Source organism: Panthera leo, chromosome B4 (genome assembly GCF_018350215.1).
Source record: "Panthera leo isolate Ple1 chromosome B4, P.leo_Ple1_pat1.1, whole genome shotgun sequence".
NCBI lineage: Eukaryota > Metazoa > Chordata > Mammalia > Carnivora > Felidae > Panthera > Panthera leo.
In genome coordinates, this window is record NC_056685.1 from 83,097,024 (window position 1) to 83,115,915 (window position 18,892).

Consider the following 18,892-nt stretch of genomic DNA (forward strand, 5'->3'; position numbering starts at 1 on the left):
GAGTTCAGCCTGGAGATTCTTCTTGCCAGATACCACCTTTACGCCCTACTTTGTTTTACCCTGATGCTTGATGTGGGGGTGATGGTAGCCATGCAGAGGGGCCGGATCTTTCTTCAGTTTGATGCAGACCCCACCTTAGACACATCCCCACATTGTTTGCACTCATGTACCCTCCCAGACCCATCAGGGGGGGCCCTGATGCATCCCTCCCCACCACCATCACCACCCCCCCCCACACACACACACACGCACACAGACCAGGGCACACGTCAGCACAGACACATTCTTATAGCAACACAGAGTCCACACAGAGTCACACTGAAGCCCAACCTCAGACAGACGCCCCCAGACACTCGTAAAAATCCAGACTCACTCCTGAAGGACATGGAAATGCACAGACTGAGGCCAGAAGCACCAGCACAGACCAGCACGTGCAGACACACCCTGACTCCACACTCCTCGCTCCTCACCTCCTTCACCCGTGTACAGGTACTCCTCCCCAGGCATACGTAGACAGATGGGCTCACACACAGATACTCTCTCACACACCCTGTCCAGGCATGGGAGCCAGGGTGCAGTGGTCTGTCTCCTAACACATGGGCTCAGCCAGCATCCTAACCTGAGTGGCCTCCTTAGGATTCCCTGAGGAGCTCTACCCTTCTCGCCCTGGCCCATCTTCCTGGGCAACAAAGGAAGTACCAGAGACATCATCAGTGGGCCACAACCCTTGATGCTTCCCAAATCCTTCCACTAGGCAGGCTGCCCTGGGATTGGGCATCTAGAGTGGTATCGTCCAACAGAAATATAATGTGAGCCACATATGCAATTTTGAAATTTTCTGGTAACCACATTAAAAGAGGTAAGAGTAGGGGCACCTGGGTGGCTCAGTTGGTTAAGTGTCCGACTTCAGCTCAGGTCATGATCTCTCAGTCTGTGAGTTCGAGCCCTGCGTTGGGCTCTGTGCTGACAGCTCAGAGCCTGGAGCCTGCTTTGGATTCTGTCTCTGTCTCTGTCTCTGTCTCTCTCTGCCCCTCCCCACTCATACTCTACCTCTCTTTCAAAAATAAATAAACATTAAAAAAAATTAAAAAAAAAAGAGGTAAGAGTAGTTAAGTGAAGTCAATTTTAATTTTATATTACCCAATGTATCTGAAATGTTATTATTTCTGTATATTAATCATAATATTAGCAATGAGATCTTTTGCATTCTTTTTTGTGTATGTGGTATTAAGCCTTTATTTATTTATTTATTTATTTATTTATTTATTTAATTTTTTTTTTTTTTGGCATTAAGTCTTTAATGCCAGGGGCGCCTGGGTGGCTCCGTTGGTTGAGTGTCCGACTCTTTTTTTTTTTTTTTAATTTTTTTTTTTTAACATTTATTTATTTTTGAGACAGAGAGAGACAGAGCATGAACGGGGGAGGGTCAGAGAGAGGGAGACACAGAATCCGAAACAGGCTCCAGGCTCCAAGCTGTCAGCACAGAGCCCGACGCAGGGCTCGAACTCACGGACCGCGAGATCGTGACCTGAGCCGAGGTCGGCCGCTCAACCGACTGAGCCACCCAGGCGCCCCGAGTGTCCGACTCTTCATTTCAGCTCAGGTCACGATCCCTGGGTCATGGGATTGAGCCCCGTGTCGAGCTCCATGCTGTACATGGAGCCTGCTTAGGATTCTTTCTCTCTCCGTCTGCCCATCTCCCCCACTCATGCTCTCTCTCTCTCAAAAAATAGAAAATAAATTAAATTAAAGAAAACTTAAGTCTTTAAACCAGTGTAGTATTTTATACTTACAGTTTGAACTAGTCGCATTTCAGGTGCACAATAGCCACATATGGCTGTTGCTATGTATCGGACAGTGCAACTTTGTCTGGCTTTCAGCCCCGGCTCTGTGCCCTAGGGAGCTTTGGGAAGAAAGTGTTCTTTAACATTTGAGCCTCTCTGCCATGGACTCTGCTTTCCTCGGCTCCTCAAAACCTTTCGCCTCTAAATCTCAGCCCGACTCTTGAGTGTACAGTGTGGAGGTGTTGGGGTCCGTACGTATCGGGCATGTGGGGAGCGGACTCTGCTGAAGGCCTAGTTCTTCCCTCTGCCCGGCTGCTCCTGGGTGTGTGGCTACCTTTGGGAATGATGACAAAGGGCCCTAGGTGGGAAAATCTAACCAGCCCCTGAGACCTCCTGAGATCTAAGAAATGCGGGTATCTGAAACCCCAGTCTTGGTGTCCTCATCACCTCTCCTGGTGAACAAGTGGCTAGACAGCCAGTCTAGCCACCTTGTTCATGCCAGGCTTCCCATCTGCCCCCAGGTCCACAGAGTAAGGCCCAGCGATGTCAGCCAAATGAACACAATTGCCTGGGCACCGAGATGTGTATTCTCATGTCCCGCCTCTGCAACGGAGTCCAGGACTGCGTGGATGGTTCGGATGAGGGGCCCCACTGCCGAGGTAAGGGCTCTTCCACTTCTCCTGCCCCAGATGGATGCAGTGAGTTCTCAGCCAGGCCTGTGATGGGTCTGGAGGCCCACCATCTGAGGACTGTCCTCACACCTTCAGTGGGGATGAGGCCTTGTCCTGCTCCCATGCACAGATTTGCCACCAGATAGCAGCCCAAATCAGTGGGCCTTTGGGTTTGGAGCTTGGTCAACAGCCCTGTGGGGATCAGTATGGGTGCTGGCCTGGACACTTCTCTTTGGCCGTGTGTGCTTGGCCAAGTCACTACCTCTCTCCAAATCCCAGTATCCCACCTGTGAAATGAGAGCTTTGTACTAGGTCAGTATTTTCATACCTTGTTGTTGTAGATAGTAGGGTCCTTTCTTCACATGGTTTCTTACATGCAACCTGAGTGTGAACAGGGAAAAAGAGATGCTGTGATTGAAGCTGGGGGTGGGGATGTGGAGTCTGGTTCACCTAATTCCCTCCCGATGCCCCAGAAGCCATCCCCCAGGAAATGCAGATCTTTGAGACACTCTGAAGCTGTTTGATGAGAGGTCATCCAGGCCGAGGAGGGAACGTTAGGATGATAGGTCCCTTCCCTGCTGTAGCTCAGGTCGCCAGCCCTGCCATTCTTCCCCCAAAGGCCCTGTGGGCCAGGGAGAGTCTGGGTCATGCGTGAGCAGTGGGGGAGGATTCCGTCGGTAAGGCAGAGACTCATTCGTGCGAGGCAGGGAATAGGGAATAGTGACTTCTCCCTTCTACTGAGCTCAAGGTCTCCAGAGCTTGAGCAGGCCCCTGGGTGATGGTGGCGTCTGGGCCTGTACGCATGTCAGAAACATCTGCCTGTGGGAGGAGACACATCTGGATCCTGTTCACTGAGGGCAGGGAGTGTGGAGCAAGGGAGTTTGTGGAAGATTTTTATCCTTTCCTTGGGTTAATTTTGCATGTTTTTGTCTAGAGCTCCTGGGATGGGATGCAGAGCTTAGGCCTAGGGGCTGACTTGAATTACCATGCCCATCCCATCTTATCGAATGGTACATGTTCAAGTTTGCTTCCTTTTGAATACCTTGTTAGCATCAAAAACAACAAAGAACCTGGAGAACCTAGGGTCTGAACTCCCTTCTCTGATATGACAGAAGTTGGGCCTCCTTATCCTCCTGCCGCACATCCAAAAGAGAAATTCTTCTCTAGATTTTCCAGAACAAAAAATTACCGCCCTCCCCCCCCCCCCCCCCGCTGATCTCCATCCTTTGTGGGGAAGGGCTGGACAGGCAGCACATTTGGGCTGTTGGGTGGAGGTGGGGAGGAGAAGAAATAACCAGGGCCTGGCCCCCCAGTCCAGCTCCTCCTGGCAGGCTTAGTGCTTCTAAACGTCTTAGCATCTCGGGCAGCTCTCTCTCCTAGGTGGGGGGGAAGTGGGGGTGTGAGGCCGCTGGACAAAGGGGTCTTTGTGGCCAGGCCGCCTGGCCCCACGCAAGGCCATTAATTGGGTCGCTGGTCTGGGGGGGGCAGCTGCTCTCCCACCTCTTCCCCCTCCTGTCTCATTCCCTTCTGTCTCCCCTGTGGAAGTGGGTCAGCAGCAGGAGGAAAAGATTAGAGAAAGGTCCTGAGGGAACCAGTTTTGCTCCTCCTCTTATCTTCTACCTGGACCTCGGACCTTCTCTCTGAGGTCTCTAGGGCTTGAGGGATGGGCTGGAGAGGTGCTTCCAGACTAGAGCTGGGATCCTGAGGGGAGAGACCCCATCCCATGCCCACTCCTCACCCTCAGCCCCGAAGCCAGCATTGTGGTTCCTGGGCAGGGCAGATAAGAGGCATATGAAGAGAATGAGACTCACTGTCCTCGCTCCCTGTTGACCCCCACAACTGCCAGAGCCCCTCTTTCATGGAGACAGAGGGAGTCCAGAGCAGCCAGAGCAGGAAGATATGGATTCTAAGCCATAATTGGCCGTGGGAGCTTGGGCCTGTCTTATAACCTCCCTGGGCCTCAGTTTCCTCACTTGCAAAATATGTCAGATGATTCCTAAGCCCCTTCCATCTCTGACACTACAAGCCTTGGAAGTGGTTTCTGAAGGGTTGGCGGGAGTTGGGGGAAGGTTACAATCTGGGTGTGGCCGCCAGGTCTGGGGGCCTGAGTGCGTGTCGCCTGCCCCCACACAGAGCTCCAAGGACAGTGTTCTCAGCTGGGCTGCCAGCACCACTGTGTCCCCACACTCAACGGGCCCACCTGCTACTGCAACAATAGCTTTCAACTACAGGCAGATGGCAAGACCTGCAAAGGTATGTGAGTGCGTGTGCTTGTGTGCACATGTGCGTTTGCTGGGGTGGGCACAGGTGGGGACGGGCGTGGGGCCGGCCAGTGGGCCTGGCCGGGGTAGGAGAAGAATGAGACAGAAGGTACAAAAGAGGAGGCACGATTACATGCCCTGCAGCCTGTGGGTATGACTGTGAGCCCTAACCACTTACTTCCACCAAATTCCACTAAATTCCTCTTAAAATTACGTAGATCATATGTGAGTTTTCTTGTAAAAACATTAAAGCATTATAGATAAAAACCAAAGTCTCCTTTGACGAATCCTTTTCAGTTCTGCTCCCTTTCCCCTCTCTGGAGGTAAGCTGTGTTACCAGTTTGCTATCTTTCTCCCCAGTCCTTTTTCTGTACATCTCTCTGCCTGTATTCACAGATGATCTAACTGAAAGTATTGTTTATGTGCGTGTGCTCTTTTTCACATACATATCATACTGTACCTACTTCTCTTCAGTTTTCTCACTCAGTAGGTTCTAGAGATTTTTCGATATTAATATGTAGGGAGGGGGGAGCGCCTGGGTGGCTCCGTTGGTTGAGTGACTGGCTCTTGATTTCGGTTCAGGTCACGATCTCATGGTTCGTGGGATCGAACCCTGCATCGGGCTCTGCGCTGACAGTGCAGAACCTGCTTAAGATTCTCTCTCTCCCTCTCTCTCTCTGACCCTCCCCCACGCTCTCTCATTCTCTCTCAAAATAAATAAATAAGCATATAAAAATATATGTAGACATCTACCTCGTACTTTCAGAAACCACTATGGAGTATGACTATTGATTACCACAGTTTACTTGGCAATCTCCCTATCGATGAGTAAGATGTTCCAGTTTCTGTCACAAACAGTGCAACCTTTTCTGTTTCAAGATTTACCTCCCTGGAGTCTTTGCACAAATGCCACCTTCTCAGTGAGACCATCCCTAAAATCACAACCCACTGCCTACATTCCATATCCCCTTTCTCTGCTTAATATTTTCCCACAGCACCAGTCACGTTTCCACTGTATTATCACCTCTAACATATAACTTACTTCTCTGTTTTATCATGGAAATGCCAATATTTCATTTATTATCAGAATGTAAGTTTCATGAGGGCAGCAGTTTGAATCTCTTTTGTTCACGGATATATCTTCAGAGCCTAGGACAGTACCTGGCATATAGTAGATACTCAAGAAATCTTTTCTGAATGAATGGATGATGTGCACGTGTGTGGGTATTTCTCGAGGGGAGATTCCAAGTTCGGACTTGCTAGGTGATAAAGTTTGCACCTTTCCTGTTGTGGTAGATTCTGCCAAATCGCCCTCCAAAGAGGCTGTAGGGATGGACACCACCTTTGGATGGTGTCTGAGGGCACCCACTTCCCTGTCCTTATTACACTGGAGATGACCATGCTCTTGCCCTTTTCCCGGCAGACTTTGATGAGTGCTCGGTTTACGGCACCTGCAGCCAGCTGTGCACCAACACAGATGGCTCCTTTACGTGTGGCTGTGTGGAAGGATACCTGCTGCAGCCAGACAACCGCTCCTGCAAGGCCAAGAATGGTAGGTGGGGTCACCTGTGGTCACAATGATAGGTGGCCTCCATGTTGCTCCCCGATGGGGAGTGGCCTGAGAGGTCCTAGAGTCCCTTGCTGCATCGACCCTTCTCTCCTCCACCTACAGAGCCAGTAGACCGGCCCCCTGTGCTGCTGATTGCCAACTCCCAGAACATCCTGGCTACGTACCTGAGTGGGGCCCAAGTGTCTACCATCACGCCCACTAGTACACGGCAGACCACAGCCATGGACTTCAGCTACACCAACGAGACTGTGTGTTGGGTGCATGTTGGGGACAGCGCTGCCCAGACACAGCTCAAGTGTGCCCGCATGCCCGGCCTGAAGGGCTTCGTGGATGAGCACACCATCAACATCTCCCTCAGTCTGCACCGTGAGTCGCCTGCTCCCAGCTTGGAGAGCAGGGGAAGGGAGGGAAGATGGGCAAGCTGGTGCCTGCCTAGGACAAAGGCAGTTAGATGGGATGACCCCTGTCTGGGGCAGGAGTCTAAATAAGAAGGCCTTGCCTGAAGCTAAGGCAGGGGGCTGCACAAGATGACACCTACTTGGAGCAGGGACAGAGTTATGGCTGTGCTCCCTTCCTTCTCTCTGAGCTCCAGATGGCTCCTGATTTTGGCCCAGGGCTGAGGAAGAGGGCTGAGGAGGCACTGAATGGTCAATCTCCAGAGACAAGGGACTGTCCCTTCTCAGAGAGACAAGTGTTGATTAGACCACAGAGGGGCTTTCCCATGCGGCAGGAGTCAGGGCAAGGGAAAGAAAAGGCCTGGAGCCTTGAGGGAAGCTTGCTAAGTTAGGACTGAGTGCAAAGAGGTCAGGGCTTGGCTGGGTTTGTCTCCATGTTCCATTATTCTCCTTGGGGGCATGGCCAGAATGGACCCATGGCTGCAGGGTGAGTGTGGGGGACCTGAGGCTGTTTTGGGGGCAGCTTTGTGGCAGTGAATGAGACTATAGGAGAAGCAGTGAGCCCTGGGGCCACAGGAGTGTTTTAAGACCTCCTGGATGTTCCCATTCAAACTCCTTCCCGGGGCTGTACCTTGCTGGCTTAGGGGTGGAAGACAGGGTATACCTAGGGATGGGGCCGGGGCATAGATCCACTGCCTGGAGCAGCCCCGCTCCTCTCAAATGCTGTTACATAAACAAACAAAACATCTGGCACCATCACATTTCCAGGAAATGCACCACAGGGCTGAGGGGGAAGATCTGGCCTGTGGCTGATCTGACCCCCAGGAGGGAGGGTAACTTGATCTGTGATCTTGAATAAATCAGAATTCCCTGTCCCTGCTTTGATTTCCTAATCCACATCATGGGTATGAGCTTGCCTGTCCAGATCAGATAAACTGAAGTGAAAGCCAGAGGTAAGTCACAAGCTTTAGGATGGTGAACCTTGGGCCTCGTAGATCTTTAAGTTCCTTCATTGTGTCCCCATATGATTATCCCCACAGAAGACAGAGATCCTCGGAGGATGTATGGGCTTAGCTGTGGGGTAGCAGGGGTTCCTGAGAGCCCTCGCCCTCTGTGGCCTCATTGTATGGTCCACACCTTGTCTCCAGCTCCTCCAGAGCATCCCAGTGATGTCCTTGGGCTGTTGGTCACCAAGGCTCACCTGTGATCAGACTCGTCTTCCTTGGAATGCCGGCCGGGGGCTGCCACACGTGGTTGGCTGAACTCTTGAGGGGTGGGCAGATCAGGGAACCCTATGGCAGATAGGGTAGCACAGGGTGAGACCCCATGAGACGGCTGCCCTCTCCCTGCTCCTTGTTGACAGCCCCACCCAACAGGCCTGTCTGGGCAAACAGCTCTGGCAGCTCCCTCCCTGGCCCTGCCTCTGGGCCAGACGATGGGCTCGTGGGTAGGCGGCTGGCGAGGGTGCCCTGATGGGAAACTTCTCCGCTTTTGCTCTGGCCTGGCCCCCTCTCCTGCTTTCCTCCCAAAGTGAAGCAGGAAATAAGCTCAGGCGGGTACCCCTCCCTTGGCAAATAGAACCTTGCCTCCCGGTCTGTTGGATTCACTGGGCCCCTCTGGGGCAGAGTCCAGGAGGCAGGAGGAGACCAAGGTTCCGGGGAGAAATGCTAGTGGGGTGGATGAGTGGGTTCCTGTGGCCCCAGCCTCTGTCCCTCCTCCCTGCCCTGCCCCCACCCCACGCCCCATGCCGCCTGAATGTCTGGCTGTCACCCTGAGGATGGTTGTTTTGCTCTCATCCCACAAACTAATTATGGGCCCTGAGATGAGGATGTCGGAAGTGTCTCTCCCCTAGCACCCTCCCCCATCTCCAGTTCAGCCCCTTCCCAGGAGAGGCTGGGTGCCCTGTCCTGGTGTGCGGGTGGCTGTCCCAGGCACTCACCTGTGCAGTGGGCTGCTGGCCTGTAATTAGCTCCCCAAGGGGGATGAAGAAGAAAGGCTCCTGCTTTCTCCTGCTTTCTCTCTGCCCCCTGGGGGAGCTCTCCCTGCAATCATCCCATTCCTGGCTAGGACCATGACCTCCATTGCACCCCTGGGAGGGAGCCCCATGCAGGAGGGAGGAGTCTGACAATTGAGAGGTGCTGGGGCCCAGAGGCCAAGACGCAGAGAGGCGGAGAGAAGCCTGCTTGCTGCTGTGGGAAGAAGGGGGAGCCTGCCCCAGAGAAAACTCTGGGAACAGAAATAGAATAGAAAAAAGGAAGGAGGCCAGGAAGTGAGCTTGTTTCACATGGGTCCTAGGGCTTGTGTGTTGCAGACCTGCTCTGAGTCCTGAGAGCCCTCAGAGGGCCTCTCCCAGAGCCCTGCCATGCTCAGGTGTTGGTGCAGCTTCCAGGAGAGGCTCCGTGGAGCCGGCTGGGGATCGAAGCTCCTGCTTTTTCCTGTCTTGATCCCAGCTCCTTCCCTCTGTTTCTGCCCAAGAGTTAGGGGCACTGTCTTACCAATGTCCTCACACGTTCCGGAAGGTGTATGTGCGTGCGTGTGCATGTGTGTGAGTGTGTGTGCGCGCGCCGTGCGCGCTTTCCTCCCTTAACTGAGCCCAGGCTGCCAGTGCTCCTTCCCCTGTCCGTGACTTTCACTGGCTTGGACTGGGGGGCCTTGGGGGCTGAGTCCTCACCTCTTCCTTTCCCTTCCCTCCTGGGATATAATTCCAGGACACATCCTCCCCTCTGCCACTGTCCCAGCAGCATGGGGAGGTCTCTGTGGATTCTGATTCTGTGACTGGAGAACATGGTAGTGAGAGCTGGAAGATCCTTAGGGAGGACCAAGACTGGCCCCTCAGTTTTTAATACTGCCTTTCCCAAAGCAGGCTGCCTTGATTTTAGGTTATACATAGATGTGCATTTTTTATCATTAATTTTTATTTTTTAATACCTATTAGGAAACTCTTATAACTAGTATATCAAATCTGTGATTTCATAGATTGCTTAGGATATAGCAAAATAAGAAAAATGAGTTGACTTAAAGAAACAGTAGGTAAATGATAGTGCAGGCTGTACATCACCTTGGCAAGCATTTCGAAAGTGATACACAAAAGACCAAAGTTCTAGAAACTGAGACCCACAGGGGTTGGTTGGCCTGGTAGTACCAGAGCCAGGCCTGGCTTGCCCATTCTGCCCCTCACCTCTGTCCACGCTCTCAAGGAAACTTAAGCTCTGCCCAGCCCCCTGCTGGCTGCCCCTGGGCAGGGCTGAAAGTCAGGTCTGCTGACCCAACCCACCCCCAGCCCTGCATTGCCTTGGCTGTGTTCCTCTGACCTGTCTTCCAGTAGCTTTGGGTATGTTTCCACTGTAGAAAGAATGAGGGCAGACTGCAGGACTGGGGCCCTGGGAAGGGGTGTGTGTGTGTGGTGAGGGGAAGTTCTGACGCTGTGCATGGAGGCCTTCAGGGAAATAAGTTTTGTGTATGAGGGGATGCTCTGGAGGGGCCCTCAGGGGTCCTGGGGTTTCTTCCCTGCACCATCCCGCATGGGGAAGGAGGAGGTAGGAATAAACGGCCTCCTAGGCTGCAGGCAGCAAGGTTGCGAAATGTGGCCCCAAGTCCAGCTGGCCAGTTTCACTTATCCCTCCCTCTTTCTTTGTGTGCGTGTGTGTGCGAGTGTGTATGTGTGTGGTTAAAATCACAACAGGAAATGGGTAGTGATGTGTCTAGAGGGAAGGCAGAGAGGGGGCAGAGAGTAACCCCCCTGCATCTGTGATGAACTGTCTTCCCCGGCTGGAAGGGGAGCCGTCTTTCCACTGAACTGGGCAGCCTGGGCCCTCTCAGCCTCCCACTCTATGCCTATGGAATACTTCCAGATTTCATATATGAAAGCCAGCCACCACCACCCTCTTCCTTGGCCTTCCTCACCCACAGGGTGTCAGAATCCTGGGGGGCGGGGGCTCCTGCCAGCACACTCTTTGGCCTTGGGCCACCCGCATCCTGGTGCTTTTGCTTCCCATTCCCGTCCTGAGTTTCTTAATCATTTCACAGCCCTGCTCTCCTCTCCCTGGCTAGGCCAGCCCCACGTCTCCGTCTCAGTCTCCCGGCTCAGCTCCAGCCTGTCCTCTCCTCCCCCGCTGTCTCCTTGAAGTTGCCTCTCCACCCAGCCTGCTCCCTAACCCCCCCTTCCCTGTTTTCAAGCCACAGGAAGTAACTTAAGCAAGAAAGATGTGTTTTAGAGCCCAGCAAAGATTTCTCAATAGTGGGAAGATCCTGGTTCTGATTCTGAATCAGAGCTGCAGAATTTAGGCATCTCTTCTCTGGGACCAGCACTGACTGCCTTTGTGGACCTGGGCCAGGCAGGGGAAGGAGCAGAGCAGAAACCCCAGGCGGGTACAAGTGGGGCAGGAAGGGAGCCCAGGGGACAGAGGTGATGTGATGTGGCTGAGCCAGGGCCTCTCTGGGAACAAGAGGAGCTAAAGTCAGGGCTCGGCAGGAAACAGGAGCATGAGACCTGCCATTTGGCAAAGCTCCTGCCAGACCTGCCTGGCGGTCTTTTACCTGCTTGTAAAGACCCCAGACTCCTGATCCTCTCCCCCAGCCCTCCCTCTCCCCACTCAGGGCGAGATCCCCAAGTGGCTCTGAGAAGTGGGAGGATTACCAGACAGATGTGTTCTCCCACCATCGTGGGGGCGTCCCAAGGCCAGAGAAGGAGGATCCTGGCAGTCGAAGGAAAGGGAAAAAGTGATGTCCCAGTTCTAGGACAACAGCGTGAGGAGTCAGTACTCAACAAATATTTGTTGAATGAATCAGTATATGTGTGTCAGACGCCGGGGACAGAGATGAAAGACAGCACCCTGCCCTCACAATATTTGTAGTCAGGTAAACAGACTGTGATGAAAGGAATTACTGGGCCATACAGGCACCTGAAATACAGAAATCTTTCTTCTGGGGACCTGAGCTGAGTCTTGAAGAATAGTAGGTGTTAGCCCCAAACTGCACACCTGGAGGGCCTGCCGTTAGTCAGGAGGCCACAGAGTTCTAGCTGGAGGCACAGATGGTAACTGGGTGGACAAGGTAGGGAAGAATGGGGTTGAGGTGAGGGAGGATCGTGGTATGAACAGCTCCCACTTATAGAGTGTTAATTATGTGCCAGGCCCTGTGCTAAGTGCTATTAATATACCGTCCCATTTTACAGATGAGCAAACTGAGACTCAGACATTAAGTAACTTTCCCATAATCCCACAGCTGGAAGATGATAGAACCAGGATTCGAGCCCAAGCTGTCAGTGTCTAGAGCCTGGCTGGGCCCAGGGTGGAGCAGAGTGACGGGAGAGGTGGGGAGTTTCCTGGAATAAGGACCAGAATGCGTGTGTCCACTGGGGATGTGGTTAAAGTGGAAGTGGGATTCATCCTCCCTCATCCACAGGCCTCATGACCTGTCCTACAATCTTTGGGTATGTGGATACATTGGGGGATATTTCCTCACGGCAGGGAGGCGCCCTTCCTCCCCCAGATTTGTTTTAGGGAGAGTGACTGGAGTCCTGTAGCTGAAGCCAGGGTCTTCTTAGTAATGGGGTGGGCTGTTGTTTTTGGGAAAGCAACCACTGTTTAGGGAAATAACTCCTGAACAATGTGAATGGTAGAGAAGTTGAGAAAAATTGGACTTATAGGGGATGCAGAGTGCTGAGCATTGGGGTGGGGGAGTGCAGGGAGGGCTCGTCAGTTATAAACACACACCCCTGGTCTATTCTGGAGCCTGGAAGTGAAAGTCTTTAATGACATTACTGGCAAGCTGTGGTCTGTCCTCTTGACTATCCCATCCCCCTCCCAGCTTCCTAGCCTCCTTCTGCAAGCTGGAATTCCCAACTTCTTGGCCCCCAGACCATCCCCAGACCCTTTCCACAATATAGCATTCCTTTCCTTGGGTTTACTTGAGGTTCTCCTGTCTTCAGGATTTGGGGCCTTTGGCCAGAGCCCCTTGGAGGGTGCTCTGGGGTGGCTCAGCCCTGAGAAGCCTGGGCTGCAGGGGACAGTTGCCCTCTGAATGTGTGGGGCCAGAACATTCAGGTCCTCTAGGGTGAAACCCAGGACTCAACTTGCCCGCCCCCCCCCTCATGCCGTGAGACAGGGCAATGGCCCAGATACTGCCTGTAGGGGAGCCCGGGAGGGAAGGTTCCCTTTCCCAATCTGAGCCCATCTGTCTACACTGGCCTTAGGTATGAGTGGCCAAGTGTGTGCGTGTGTGTGTGTGTGTGTGTGTGTGTGTGTGTGTGTGTGTGAAGATGTGTGCATGTGTGTGAGTGTGTGTGGTTGGGCGGGCAGAGGAATCTGGACTTTAGGAGAGGGGAAAATAATGTGGTGGAGGGGGGTTGGATAACAAAGGATTTTTTTGCTTGCGACTAATAGTCTCCAGCTGCAAAAATACCAAAGTGGAGGCAAGGCCGGGCTGGGGACTCCCGTTCTTGCCAACTCCTCACCGGCCTGCTGAGTGGGGCCGTGCCTGGCCTTTGGGAGGTGGAAGGGGAGACCGGCCAAGGGTAAATAATCTAGAGCAAGGACGATCCTTCTGCCTTCCTTCCCGGAATTGGCAGAGAACCCAGGCCAGGAGGGAGGCTCGAAGGTCAAACACTTCCTGGGGCTAAGGGGGTGATTTGTAGCTGCACCTGGGATGGGGGGGGGCATCTGATCTCTTCAGATTTCTTCCTCCCCCCTTCTCGCTGAGGGAAGGGTGGATGGGGAGCAGGGGCAGGGTGTTGCCAGCCTGGAGCTGGGCAGTGACTCAGGGAAGCCTCAGGAAGTTAGAGAGGAGGACGCAGCTGCACCAGCTGGTGCTGGGAAACCAGCTTCCAATGATGAAGTTCCTCTGCATGCCAGCAGCCCCCTGCTGTGCCCACCAAGTAAAGGGCACGAAGCCCTATTTGCCTTTCAACCTGTTTGCCTTCCAACCTACTTGCCTGCTGGCTGCCTGGTGCTGCGGCAGGTCTCCCCCCCCCCCCCCCCCCCCCCCACACACACACACTCTGGTTTGGGACTTTGGGTTTCCTCTGGAGGCGGCCCAGCAGCATTCATTTTAATCTGTTTTCTCCGTGGTAACGGTGTATGGAGCAGCGTGATTGCCTTATCCCAGCACTGGGCCCTCTTCCTACATGGCCTGGGACCCACACTTCCAGGCTGCTCTGCCCCTCTCTTCTACTGTCGTCAGGGTGCTAGGAGCCCAGGGGAGAGAGTGGTTGGGTTTGGGGGTGCATCAGCAACCACAGGGACAATGCCTCATCCCTGTGACTTCTTTCTCCAGTCACCCTGAAGTGGGGTTTAACGGGGGGACCTGAAAAGGAAACTAGTTTGATGAGAACCTCAAATTGGCTCCTGCCCTTCCTCCCCGGCCTAAGTCCTGTGACTGTGAGTCAGTGTCAGGGCCTAGCCAAGTTCCTTGGGAGCCACGTTCCTGTTCCCTTTGCCCCCCACCCCCACCCACTGTCAGGAAATAGCCTCTGAATCCCTGTGGGGAGAGGGAAGCATTAGGGAAGAGTTGAGCAGAGCACCTAGTCATTATACCTACAGCTCTGTGGGGATAGAATAACCCCTACTGGGTTTGAGTGTTGGTAGCATGTGGGGGTAAGGTTCAGCCAAAGGCAGGTGGTCCAAAGATCTCTTTACTTACTGAAATTGGTAAAGGTGGAGTGCAAGGCAGGAGTCCTGAGGAGTCACTGTCTTAGGAGATTCCTAGTCTGCAAGAAGCATCACCTCTGGTGGTGGTAGTTGAAGGGGACAAGTAAATAAATGGATGGGAGCCAGTGGGTCCTGGAGAGGAGGTGCCTAGAAGAGGCCAGCAGGGGTCCCTGTCTCCAGACTTCCAGCCTTCAGACTTCCCACTGCCCTTGCTCCACCCCTACCCTCTTCAGTCCTTTTTAGCCTCTTCCATCGCCTCCAGAGATGGCATAGACTAAGTGTGGGCACCTGGTCTCCATCCTCCTCCCCTACTCACCTTTCTGAAGCTCCCCTTCTTTCTGAACCATGCCTGAGTTTACCTTCAGAGTCCTTTTATGGCCTTCCTCCTATGTTCTCTGTCCTCCAGCCCTATAGCTTATTCTCTGCTCCTTCCTACCCTCCCTAAGACATGAGGAAATTGAGCAATAGGGACATTGAAGAAACGGGAACAGGAGTGAGTAGAGGAAGTTTGGCCTATGTCACTGATTCCAACCTTTTGACACCGTGGGCCTTCCCTTTTCCATCTCTATGGGTGCCGTATTTTGACATACTTTTCTCTCAGATTGCATTTATTGATGGTATGCCCTGCTTTTCCATTTTTAAGAGTCATGGAACATGTACAGTGTTTGGTCAGTGCCCTGGCTAGCATGAGATACCCTGACTTACCATATAAAATTGATGAAAGTCCAGCCAACATCGAAGATGTGTGATATTTTAGTTAGCCTGAGTGCTGGTATCTCAAGTAAAAGCATATTTAAAAATACTGGATGAGCCAGTGGACCTGTCTTCAATGCCTTTCGGTACCTCAAGAAGATGGTCCTGCTCAAGGAAGGTCTAGAGTTCAGGAAGCTTGTCCATCAACTAACCAGCCAACGCATACCTAGTGCCCCCTGTGTGCTGGCCTTGAACTCCGTGTGCAGAGCAGGGTTCTGTGGGAGGATACTCAGACACTTCACTTTGGAGAGGCCAAATAGGTAGAAAGATGGCAAAGAATACAAGGCAAAATTGTGCCCTTGCCGTTAACTCCTATAGGAGGAGCTCAGAGAGGAGAGACAGCTGTCACCTACATGGTGAAGGAGGTCGTCCCAGAGGAGGTGGGCTTCCGGGGGTGGGTTCTGCACCAACAAGGGGTGGCCCTGTCTAGAGGTGGGCCTCCCCCCATAGCTCTTTCACTCATACTTTTCAGATGTGGAACAGATGGCCATCGACTGGCTGACGGGCAACTTCTACTTTGTGGATGACATCGACGATAGGATCTTTGTCTGCAACCGAAACGGGGACACGTGTGTCACTTTGCTGGACCTGGAGCTCTACAACCCCAAGGGCATTGCCCTGGACCCTGCCATGGGGTGAGGGGCAGGCAGAGGCTGTGGGGGAAGGGAGAGCGTTCAATGTCCACAACGCAGCTAACGTGCCCTCTGCCCGCAGGAAGGTGTTCTTCACTGACTATGGGCAGATCCCAAAGGTGGAGCGCTGTGACATGGATGGGCAGAACCGCACCAAGCTGGTCGATAGCAAGATTGTGTTTCCTCACGGCATCACGCTGGACCTGGTCAGCCGCCTTGTCTACTGGGCTGACGCCTACCTGGACTATATAGAGGTGGTAGACTACGAGGGCAAGGGCCGGCAGACCATCATCCAGGGCATTCTGGTGAGGGGGAAGCTTTTGCAGGGGAGCCATTCTCTAGGCCTCCCAGTGAGAGGGGGGACAGTGTGGGACAGTCTCTCTGGTGGGAAGCAGGGTGGACATGGAGAGGATATGGCTTCCACTCTGGTGGAAACAGTCATTTTAGATACACCTTTTACTTCCCTTTTCTCACTTGATCCTTACAATGATGCCTGGGAGGTAGGCGGGCCAGTGTCTTAGTTCACTTTTGGTGGATGAAAAAAAAGCAGGGTTCAAAGAGGTTAAGTGATTTGCCTGAGATTACACAGCTGAGAAAGAGCACTGGAACCTAGTCTAGAAGCCTTTCCAACTCAGAGGTGGCACCTCCAATCTGGGATCATTAGGGTAACCAACCATCCCTGTTTGTCCAGGACTGTCCCAGCGTTAGCCTGGGAAGTCCCACAAACCAGCAAATCCCTTTGTCTTGGACAAGTTGGACAGTCAATTACCTTGGATAAGTTATGTGGGTAGCGAGGGCTGTTACCAGGCATCATTGAGGCAAGTCTGCCCTCTCAACTTCCTAAAGCTGGGGGCTGGAGAATGTTTTCTGTGGACAGAGTTTAGGGCCCAACTCTACTTCAGTCCAAAATCATTCCATCATCTACTGTATGCCTAAATCTCTGGGGAACATTGTTCCTGCCCTCGAGGGGTTTGAGCAGAGTAGATGGGGTAAGTCCACAAATCACCAGACAGGGGATAATAGCCAGAGAGATGGAATGTGAAAGGAAAGCCTGTGTCTGGTTAGAAGATCCCAGAAGTTCTACAAAGAAACGCTCTGTGAAGGATAAGTGGGATTTTGACAAGCAAAGATCTCAAAAGCAAGAAAATCCAACCAGAGGATACAGGAGTAAAACATGGAGTTAGACAACCATGGAATGAATTTGGGAGTGCGAATAATGAAATCTGGATGGGAAGCCAAGGAGCATTCCAGGGTCAGAGGGAGGATTCCCTTCTCCTCTCATGTTGACCATTCCTGCTTGCCCATCTCAGATTGAGCATCTGTATGGCCTGACCGTGTTTGAGAATTATCTCTATGCCACCAACTCGGACAACGCCAATGCCCAGCAGAAGACGAGCGTGATCCGAGTGAATCGATTCAACAGCACTGACTACCAGGTCGTCACCCGTGTGGACAAGGGTGGTGCCCTCCATATCTACCACCAGCGGCGTCAGCCCCGAGGTGAGTGGGGCTCTTCAGCCCCTTTGTGGACCCTCCTATGGGAGCCCCCGGTTCTCTCATATCATGACTACTTCTTGTAGCCATCCACCCTGGACTACGTCCCCTGTCCCCTCAGATTCCCTTGCCAGCCCCTTCCTGCCCTTCAGCCTCCAGATCCCACCTCCAAGGAGCTCCTGCCCCCCATTCTGCTCAGAACATAGGTTGTTCCTCCCAGTTCCCTGGCTGCTTTAGAGTAGAAGCACCTGACCACAGGCGATGGCATGACTGTCTCCCCTGATCACAGAAGCCCCTACCTGAGAGTCTGAAGGCTAGGTTATGGTGGGGCAGAGAAATCCTAGTCCTGTGGTTTCTGAATCTTCAAAATGGGACAATAAGCATAAAGACCACATCTGGGTGGAGGGAGGGACAGGGGTGGGGTGCCCGGCTGGTTCAGTTGGTGAGACATGTGGCTCTTGATCTCAGGGTTGTAAGTTCAAGCCCCACATTGGGCGTGGAGCCTGCTTAAAAATTAATGAATGAATGAATTAATTAAAAAGACCACAGCAGGATGGAGTGTGGTCAGACTTCAGGACATCTTCTCAAGACCTGGGCACGGGGGCTCTGAAGAGTCCTGACTGGCACTCTACTCTGCCTGCAGTGAGGAGCCACGCCTGTGAGAATGACCAGTTCGGGAAGCCAGGTGGCTGCTCCGACATCTGCCTGCTGGCCAACAGCCACAAGGCGCGGACCTGCCGCTGCCGTTCCGGCTTCAGCCTGGGCAGTGACGGGAAGTCATGCAAGAGTGAGTGACAGGGAAAGGCCTGTGTGCCTGCTGGGATGGGGTGGGGCGGGATTCTTATCTGCCTCCTTACAGCTGGCTGTTTCCATCAGAGATGCAGAGAAATGAAGGGATTTACCCAACATTTTGCTTCTAGTGAGGGGCATAGAAGGAATTTGAACCCACATCCGAGAACAAGGCTTTTCCCACTACCCTACTCGGGCTCCATAGAAGGCTGTCAACTGGCCCATTCACTTCATTCATTCATTTTTTCACTCATTCACTCGACAAATATCCAGTGAGCATGTACTACGTGCCTGGCACTCTCCTGGCAATGAGGATTCAGCAGTGACAAGATAGATGTCATCTCTGCCTTCCAGAGCTTGTAGTCTGGCAGAGGAGACAGACAAATAAAAATAGCTTCGGGTGGTACCTGGTGTTAGGAAGAAAATAGAGTGGAATGTAGACTTGCTGATGACAGTGAGGGCTCCAGGTTAGACAGAGGGTCAGGAAAGGCTTCTCTGTGGAGGTAGGAGTTAAGCCAAGCTCTCTATGAAGTGAGGAGTTGGATCACGTGAGGACCCGAAGGCAGAGCTCCCTGGCAGACGGAACCTACCGTGCCAGGCTCCAAGGCTGAGAACGGCCCAGCATGAGTGAGGGGAGGCAGGAAGGAGAGGTTGGATGGGATTCTAAATGGGATGAGGAGCTCTTGGTGACTTTCCAGCAGAGAAGTGACGTGATGTGCTTCACATTTGTAAGGAGATCATGCTGGCTGGCCGCTGGGTGGAGGATGGACAGCAGGGAAGTGGCAGGAGGCCACTTCTGCCCTGTAAGCAGGAAGCGATGTGGCTTAGATAAGGATGATAGCAGAAGTGGTCCAAAGTGATCAGATTCCAATCAGATTCAGTGGGCACTTAACTGAA

General features: G+C 52.9%; 1 protein-coding gene and 1 long non-coding RNA gene across 5 annotated transcripts in view; one reads left to right on the forward strand and one right to left on the reverse strand.

Moving 5' to 3' along the window:
- The window catches only part of LRP1 (LDL receptor related protein 1), an 81,381-nt gene that overhangs the window by 9,667 nt on the left and 52,822 nt on the right, over positions 1–18,892 (forward strand). For both annotated transcript variants that reach the window (XM_042946930.1, XM_042946932.1), the window contains exons 3-10: positions 2,306–2,443; positions 4,589–4,708; positions 6,140–6,268; positions 6,389–6,652; positions 15,553–15,715; positions 15,795–16,017; positions 17,023–17,212; positions 17,850–17,993. In XM_042946930.1, the coding sequence (XP_042802864.1) occupies positions 2,306–2,443; positions 4,589–4,708; positions 6,140–6,268; positions 6,389–6,652; positions 15,553–15,715; positions 15,795–16,017; positions 17,023–17,212; positions 17,850–17,993 (1,371 nt within the window). The remainder of the gene's footprint in view (positions 1–2,305; positions 2,444–4,588; positions 4,709–6,139; positions 6,269–6,388; positions 6,653–15,552; positions 15,716–15,794; positions 16,018–17,022; positions 17,213–17,849; positions 17,994–18,892) is intronic.
- Positions 1,818–14,707, reverse strand: LOC122224726. 3 transcript variants are annotated; one of them, XR_006204900.1, is made up of 4 exons: positions 14,644–14,707; positions 7,883–7,973; positions 2,784–2,836; positions 1,818–1,903 (listed from the first exon to the last, which is right to left on the reverse strand). It is a non-coding gene; the product is annotated as an uncharacterized LOC122224726 (long non-coding RNA). The 3 variants fall into 3 exon arrangements; XR_006204899.1 differs by lacking the exon at positions 14,644–14,707 and adding an exon at positions 8,621–9,535; XR_006204898.1 differs by lacking the exon at positions 14,644–14,707 and having other exon boundaries at positions 7,883–8,119.